At 39.5% G+C, this 8660-nt stretch overlaps 1 protein-coding gene across 5 annotated transcripts in view; it reads left to right on the top strand.

Moving 5' to 3' along the window:
- The window catches only part of egflam (EGF-like, fibronectin type III and laminin G domains), a 38334-nt gene extending 29674 nt beyond the window's left edge, over nt 1–8660 (top strand). For 3 of the 5 annotated variants that reach the window (XM_078789493.1, XM_058071429.2, XM_058071430.2), the window contains 13 exons: nt 728–872; nt 944–1133; nt 1298–1423; nt 2696–2939; nt 3009–3120; nt 3247–3363; nt 4848–5028; nt 5208–5231; nt 5368–5446; nt 5530–5673; nt 5738–5821; nt 7589–7692; nt 7787–8660. In XM_078789493.1, the coding sequence (XP_078645619.1) occupies nt 728–872; nt 944–1133; nt 1298–1423; nt 2696–2939; nt 3009–3120; nt 3247–3363; nt 4848–5028; nt 5208–5231; nt 5368–5446; nt 5530–5673; nt 5738–5821; nt 7589–7692; nt 7787–7938 (1702 nt within the window). In that variant the 3' untranslated portion in view covers nt 7939–8660. Of the gene's footprint in view, nt 1–727; nt 873–943; nt 1134–1297; nt 1424–2695; nt 2940–3008; nt 3121–3246; nt 3364–4847; nt 5029–5207; nt 5232–5367; nt 5447–5529; nt 5674–5737; nt 5822–7588; nt 7693–7786 lie in introns of those variants that run through there. The other 2 variants (XM_058071427.2, XM_058071434.2) reach the window with 2 other exon arrangements.

The following is an 8660-nucleotide window of genomic DNA, read 5'->3' on the forward strand; positions in this document are numbered from 1 at the left end:
TGAATGTGAGTGTGAATGGTTGTTTGTCTATATGTGCCCTGTGATTGGCTGGCCACCAGTCCAGGGTGTACCCTGCCTCTCGCCTAAAAACAGCTGGGATAGGCTCCATCACCCCGGTGACCCTCGTGAGGATAAGCGGTAGAAAATGAATGAATTTGTACTGTCTGTCAAACCTTTGCAGCATTTTTTTAAATGTTGGCTTTTCAACTGTATTAAAGAGCATTGTTAAATTAAATTAAATTAAATTAAATTAAATTAAATTAAATTAAATTAAATTAAATTAAATTAAATTAAATTAAATTAAATTAAATTAAATTAAATTAAATTAAATGAAATGAAATGAAATGAAATGAAATGAAATGAAATGAAATGAAATGAAATGAAATTAAATTAAATTAAATTAAATTAAATTAAATTAAATTAAATTAAATTAAATTAAATTAAATTAAATTAAATTAAATTAAATTAAATTAAATGAATGAAAGATACCTCAATCGGATTGGGGAAAGGAATATTCCACCCTTGGGAATCCCATTATATATTCATTCGGATTGGCACTTTTCTTTGGGAATGAGGTGTACACAAAGGTTAGATTCTTTCCGTATGAGCAAATAAACAGAATGCAACTGGAATATTTGGGTCCATGTATACGTGACTAATGAGATCATTATCGACATTATCAGGATGAATATTTCAGGATGAATATTTCTGCTTCTCCGTGGTCCAGGTTTAACTGTGGGACGGGGACGGCTCAGATCATCAGCGAGAGTCGCGTCGTCGTCGGCCAGTGGCACACTGCGACCGTCTTCCGAGACGGCATGAGCGGCTGGCTGCGACTGGACAACGACACGCCCATATCCGGTCGATCTCCGGTAAGGATATCACGTTTAAATGTTGCAGTTGTGATTCCGAACGCGGGTGCCGTGTGCTGTTCCCGCTTCAGGGTCAGTACACCAAGATCACGTTCCGCTCGCCGCTGTACGTGGGCGGAGCTCCGAGTGCTTATCATTTGGGGAGGACGACGGGGACCGGTAGAGGCTTCGTTGGATGCTTGCAAAGTCTAACCGTTAACAACATGGCCGTCGACATCAGGCCGTGGCCGCTGGGACGAGCGTTGAGCGGCGCTGACGTAGGTGGGCATTTTATTTATTGATTGATTTACCTGCAAAACCATCACGATGAGATGCGTCCAATCGGTATCAACGCTATGCTGCGTACAACCACTAGGGGGCATCGATTCACTCAGGGATTTTTTTTTTTTAATGAAAAGCTGACTTAAGCGTTTTGTGGTGCGCAGGCGAGTGCAGCGACAGCGTGTGTGACGTGGTGGGCTGCGTCAACGGCGGCGTGTGCTACGCAAACCGCGCCGATGGCTTCATCTGCCTTTGCCCGCTCGGCTTCAGGGGAGCGCTTTGTGAAGAGAGTGAGGCAAAAAAACACACACACAGTAGAAAAATAGTAGCCACTTAGCGACTGTAGTAGATTAATTTGAATAAAACAGGCTGCACGGTGGAATAGTGGTTAGCGTGTAGACCTCACAGCTAGGACACCAGGGTTCAATTCCACCCTCGGCCATCTCTGTGTCTAGTTTGCATGTTCTCCCCGTGCATGCGTGGGTTTTCTCCGGGTACTCCGGTTTCCTCCCACATTCCAAAAACATGCTAGGTTAATTAGCGACTCCAAATTGTCCATAGGTATGAATGTGAGTGTGAATGGTTGTTTGTCTATATGTGCCCTGTGATTGGCTGGCCACCAGTCCAGGGTGTACCCCGCCTCTCGCCCGAAGACAGCTGGGATAGGCTCCAGCACGATAGAAAATGAATGAATTAATACACACATACCTTTTCAGTGGGTATCTTTCCTGGGAATTGAACTGACGGCCACCAGTCCAGGGTGTACCCTGGCTCTCGCCCAAAGACAGCTGGGATAGGCTCCAGCACCCCGGCGACCCTCGTGAGGATAAGCGGTAGAAAATGAATGAATTAATTAATTTGTACTGTCTGTCAAACCTTTGCAGCATTTTTTAATGTTGGCTTTTCAATTGTAAGAGCAAAATTAAATTAAATTAAATTAAATTAAATTAAATTAAGTTAAGTTAAGTTAAGTTAAGTTAAGTTAAGTTGAATTTACTTAAATTGAATTTACTTGAATTTACTTGAATTTACTTGAATTAAATTAAATTAAATTAAATTAAATTAAATTAAATTAAATTAAATTAAATTAAATTAAATTAAATTAAATTAAATTAAATTAAATTAAATTAAATTAAATTAAATTAAATTAAATTAAATTAAATTAAATTAAATTACCCTAGTTCAATTCCACTCTCGGCCATCTCTGTGTGGAGTTTGCATGTTCTCCCCGTGCATTGCATGGTTTTCTCCCACATTCCAAAAACATGCTAGGTTAATTGGCAACTCCAAATTGTCCATAGGTATGAATGTGAGTGTGAATGGTTGTTTGACTATATGTACCCTGTGATTGGCTGGCCACCAGTCCAGGGTGTACCCCGCCTTTTGCCCGAAGACAGCTGGGATAGGCTCCAGCACCCCCGCGACCCTCGTGAGGAAAATGAATGAATGAATGAATTTATTTAAAACTGCACCAAACGTAGACTCATCTATTGTGGGGTTGCATCATCACCCTGTCGTGTACAGACGTATAAACACAAAATCCCGCCTCCTTCCCCAATCAGGCTTCTCTCTGTCGTCTCCTCTCTTCAACGAGACTCTCCTGTCGTACGCCGTGGTGCCGTGGCCTCAGCCCACTCAGAGCTACCTGTCCTTCATGGAGATCGAGCTCACCTTTCGACCTTCTGCGCCCGACGGAACGCTGCTGTATAGCGACGACGGCGGCAGCGCCGACTTCCTGGCCATCAACCTGGTAGAGCGATACGTGGAGTTCCGATTCGACTGCGGTTCTGGAGGCGCCGTTTTAAGGTTATATGTCCTGTCCTTTTGGCTTTCTGACGCATTTTGATGATGATGATGGTGATGATGATGCTTCAGGAGCGAGGAGCAGGTCAGCCTGGACGCTTGGCATGAACTGAGGGTGTCCCGCACCGCAAAGAGCGGCATCCTGCAAGTGGACAGCCAGAGGCCCGTGGAAGGATTTGCTGAGGTAATCATCCATTCTGTACTTTACCTTTGGTCGCCACAAGGGGGCAGCCAAGCTCTGTCATTGTTACCATACATGTCATTCATAAAGCTTGCAAATATGAACTATGATTATGGATTATGTGTGCAGGGGGCTTTCACACAGATAAACTGCAGCTCCCCTCTCTACATTGGAGGCGTGCCCGAGTATGAGAGAACCAAGAGAACCGCCGCCGTCACGAAGCCCTTCAGCGGCGCTATTCAAAGGGTAGCTTTATTTGTACTTCTTATTTTTTAGTCAAGTAAGGTCACTTTAACACGGTCTTAAAAGTGTAAAAATAAGTCATTTGGACATACACACGAGTGTGTAACAAAAGGTAACCTGTCATTCAAGTGTATAAATAAATAAACCACTATAACCTTTAGCTTCAGTGTGGCACATATCACAGAATCATCCAAAATGGCCGATTGCCCCAACAAACACAAAGTATGTTGAATTTATTCCAAAGATGTTTGGTCGACAAAGTCAATACAAACAGACCGGCACAAAAGAAGAAGAAATGCTGCTCTTTAAAAGCCAGCATTTCAGGAAATGCTGCAAAAGTTTGACAGACTGTGAGGAAAATACAGATTCCACAAATTTACAGAGTGAAAGGTGACCTGTTCATGGATATTATTACTTATTTTTATATATTATCATAATATTAGGGCTGCACAGCGGTCGAGTTGTTAGCGCATAGACCTCACAGCTAGGAGACCCGAGTTCAATTCCACTCTCGGGCATCTCTGTGTGGAGTTTGCATGTTCTCCCCGTGGATGCGTGGGTTTTCTCCGGGTACTCCGGTTTCCTCCCACATTCCAAAAACATGCTAGGTTAATTAGCGACTCCAAATTGTCCATCGGTATGAATGTGAGTGTGAATGGTTGTTTGTCTATATGTGCCCTGTGATTGGCTGGCGACCAGTCCAGGGTGTACCCCGCCTCTCATCCGAAGACAGCTGGGATAGGCTCCAGCACCCTGGCGACCCTCTTGAGGAAAAGCGTTAGAAAATGAATGAATGAATGAATTTGTACTGTCTGTCAAACCTTTGCAGCATTTTTTTAAATGTTGGCTTTTCAACTGTATTAAAAAAAATTATTATTATGATGATTGTTATTATTATTAATATTATTAATATTATATATTTTCCCAGTGCATGCGTGGGTTTTCTCCGGGTACTCCGGTTTTTCCTCCCACATTCCAAAAACATGCTAGGTTAATTAGCGACTCCAAATTGTCCATCGGTATGAATGTGAGTGTGAATGGTTGTTTGTCTATATGTGCCCTGTGATTGGCTGGCCACCAGTCCAGGGTGTACCCCGCCTCTCGCCCCAAGACAGCTGGGATAGGCTCCAGCACCCCAGCGACCCTCGTGAGGATAAGCGGTAGAAAATTAATGAATGAATTTGTACTGTCTGTCAAACCTTTGCAGCATTTTTTTTTAATGTTGGCTTTTCAACTGTATTAAAGAGCATTATTATTATTATTATTATTATTATTATTATTATTATTATTATTATTATTATTATTATTATTATTATTATTATTATTATTGTTGTCGTTGTTATTATTATTATTATTATAAACAAACAAAAATGTTTTTTTTTTTTTTTTTTAAATTAAGGCCGAAATTCGAGATATTGACTTTTTTTTTTGACCCAAAAAATGACCCAATGATGCTTCATCTTTGCTGATTTACCCCCCCTCCCTAGTTTATACTCAACGACCGCACCATCTCCATAACAAACGGCTCAGCCGGCGGCGTCAACTTGGCCAATTCCGCTCACCCCTGCGTCCAAGGTCCGTGCGCCAACGGGGGCACCTGCAGACCCAAGTGGGACGGCTACGAGTGTGACTGCCCCCTCGGGTACGACGGCCGGCACTGCCAGAAAGGTCGGTTTGATCCCCATGTGAAACCTTAGAGATTACAAAGATGCCACTGATATGTAACACAGTCATCTCCATGTGACACCAGGGATTAAATATATATCTTCTTTATGTAGCGGACATGTTTAATCCTTTAAACCTGTCTATGCCTTCTCTGTTTTTTTTTTTTAATGCCTCGCCTGCAGAGTGCGGAAATTACTGCTTGAACAGTAAGTCAGTACTCCAGTGTAGCTTCCATTCTATTTCAATAGAAAACACAGTAGCTGTAGCATCAGTGCTAAATAATGTTAATACTACCACCGTGTGGTGATAAGATGCAACTGCATGTATGCTTTTTTTCTACAGCAGTGACCGAAGCCATCGAGATCCCGCAGTTCACCGGTCGCAGCTACCTGACATATGACAACAGAGACATATTAAAAAGGTGGCGACACGACACGGGGTATCCCACAGGGTATGACCCCCCCCCTGCTTGTTTCTGATGCAGCATACGATGTCGCTTCGCAGGGTGTCCGGTTCCAGGAACAACCTCTTTATGCGATTCAAGAGCACAGCCAAGGACGGTCTCTTGCTGTGGCGAGGGGACACGCCCATGAGAGCAAACAGTGACTTCCTGTCCATGGGACTGCAGGATGGGGCGCTCATCTTCAGGTGTGTATGTGGATTTCCTGTTTTGGCTGTGTGTACGCTTACGTGTTCTTGTTGTCTGTTGTAGTTACAATCTAGGCAGCGGGCCGACAAACGTTGTCGTCAATGGAACCTTCAGTGATGGGAAGTGGCACAGAGTCAAAGCTGTCAGGTATGATATCATATCACCAAAGATATGATTCAGAATTTTATTATTTTACTTTTACGTAAAATATATCACTCATCGTCAGGGGCGTCACTAGGTTCTGAGGACAGGGGGAGGGGGGCTTAGACCCCTTGGGGTGCACAGGATGCCATTAAATGTACACAAGTACACACAATCTACACTGCAAAACCAGTGGACAGTGATCAATTATATAGTAATCATTATTATATTATTATTTGCCTATTATTATTACTATCATCATTATTATTCTTCTGATTATTACTATTACCTGCTTATTGGCTTGCTTCTTAGCCTGCTTTTGCCGTATTATATAAAATTTTTCAGAGATTTTTTTTGTAAAAAAAAAATAAAATAAAATAAATAAATAAAATAAATACAAAAAATCAATAAAAATATCAAAATATGTATTTATTATTTTTTAAATTTATTATTATAATAGGCCTAATGACGCAACTGCTTATTGCATCTTCATCTCTTTTTTTTGTAAAAAAAAAAACCAAAATTAATTTTTTTTGAATGAATAAAAAATATCAAATTATTTAGAGGGGGGCTTAAGAACATTTTAGAATAAAAAAATATTAATAATAATAATACTAAATAATACTCGTAGGAGTAAGCTAGTATTAGCCTGCTTATTGGCTTGCTTATTAGCCTGCTTTTGCCCCATTATATAAAATTTGTCAGATTTTTTTTGTTGTTGTAAAAAATATATATATATATTTTTTTGAATGAATAAAAAATATCAAATTATTTAGGGGGACTTAAGAACATTTTAGAATAAAAAAAATACTACTACTAATAATAATACTACTACTACTAGTAGTAGTAGGCTAGTATTAGCCTGCGTATTGCTTGCTGATGAGTCTGCTTTTGCCCTATTATATAAAATTTGTCGGATTTTTTTTTGTTAAAAAATCAAAAATTTTTTTGAAAAAATCAATAAAAAATATCAAATTATTTATGGGGGCTTAAGAACATTTTAGAATTAAAAATAATCAAATAAAATAGGCCTAATGACGCCACTGCTTATTGTAGTATTATGTCTGGTGCATTTTCATTCCAATGATTCATTCTGACATGAAGAATGTCTCCCCATGATTGCCGTAATTGTAATACACTATTCCACTTCCACTATTCCACAAATATGATAATTTTTTAAATTGAATTTAATTTCACCACTCTCCTAAAATGATCACCTTTTTAGTTGGAATATTATGACTTTATTCAGATTTTTAATAAATATTTTTATTTTTTATTATTTTGCTATAAAATGACACTTGAAAAAATATATCACATTAAATAATAATTATATAAAATATGTCAGAGATTTTTTTGTAAAAATATAATAAAAAATATTTTAAAAAATCAATAAAAATATCAACATATTTATTTATTATTATTTTTATTTATTATTATAATAAGCCTAATGACGCCACTGCTTATTGCATCTTCATTCCAATGATTCATTCTGACATGAAGAATGTCTCCCCATGATTGCAACGTAATTATAATACACTATTCCACAAATATGATTTTTAAATTTTTTTTATTTCACCACTCTCAAAAAATCATTTCATTTTTTTAGTTGGAATATTATGATTTTATTCAGATTTTTAACAAGTATTTTAATTTTTTATTATTTTGCTGTAAAATTACACTTATAAAAAAATATATCACATTAATAAATCACTTTTAGTGTAAAAATCCTCATAATTTTGTGAGTGTATATTAATAAAGTGTTTCCATGTGTAGGGACGGTCAGTCGGGGAAGCTGACGGTGGACGACTACGGGGTCAAAACGGGTCGCTCACCCGGCAAGATGCGGCAACTGAACATCAACGGGCCGCTATATGTCGGTAGGAAGCCCCTCCGCTTCCATTAAGAAGTCATTGATTGAGCCCCCTGTTGTCATGGCGATGTGTGTGTGTGTGTGTGTGTGTGTGTGTGCAGGCGGCATGAAGGAGATCGCCCTCCACACCAACAGGCAGTACGTCGGCGGGCTCCTGGGCTGCGTGTCGCACTTCACGCTCTCCACCGACTACCACGTGGCGCTGGTGGAGGACGCCGCCGACGGCAAGAACATCAACACGTGCTCCAAGTAGAGCCTCACTTCCTGTTTTTGAAGAAGCGTGCCATCTTGGAGAACTGGAGAACTGACACGATGATATGTTCTCGTGTTGGCCACAGGGGGCGACAAAGCGCTCTTGCAGGCCAAAACTTTAGAAGGACATTTTTGATGGGAATATTCTTTTTTTTTTTTTTAACTGCAAATCCTCCTTTGATTGAAAAGTAATCCTGAGGATGAAGTATTACGACGGAGGGGTCCGACCTAGAGCGGCTAGCACACATCCAACTTCTCTGTAGAGGATTTTACTTCGGCTATAGCGACTTTTATCTTTAATTTCTTGTTGGTTGTGTAGTGGTTGTGTGGCTCTGTAGACAAGATGTGTGTTTTTTGTTTTTTTAACAAAGTATTTTAAACAATACTTGCTGAAGGTGAAGCTTTAGCTTTTAACTTCATTGTAGGAAACACAATCATGTTTTTATATGGAAAAAAAATTTGCAAAAGCTGGGATTTTTTTTTTTTTCATCCCAAGAAATCTTTGCTGACTCATATCCAAACGGAATAAAATGTTTACTAACTCACAGACACAGCACCGTGTGTCTCACTTGTTGCTAGGCGGAATCTATAGGGCTGAATCACAACCGCCAATGGAGTCACCACTTTGTTCAGGTGACATTTTTTGCGTATTTCTTGTAGTAAAATTACAAATGTATACTTTTATTCATTCATTCATTTTCTACCGCTTATCCTCACGAGGGT

Source organism: Doryrhamphus excisus, linkage group LG3 (genome assembly GCF_037039965.1).
Source record: "Doryrhamphus excisus strain RoL-2023G ecotype Guam linkage group LG3, RoL_Dexc_Guam_v1.1, whole genome shotgun sequence".
In the NCBI taxonomy this organism is placed as follows: Eukaryota; Metazoa; Chordata; class Actinopteri; order Syngnathiformes; family Syngnathidae; genus Doryrhamphus; species Doryrhamphus excisus.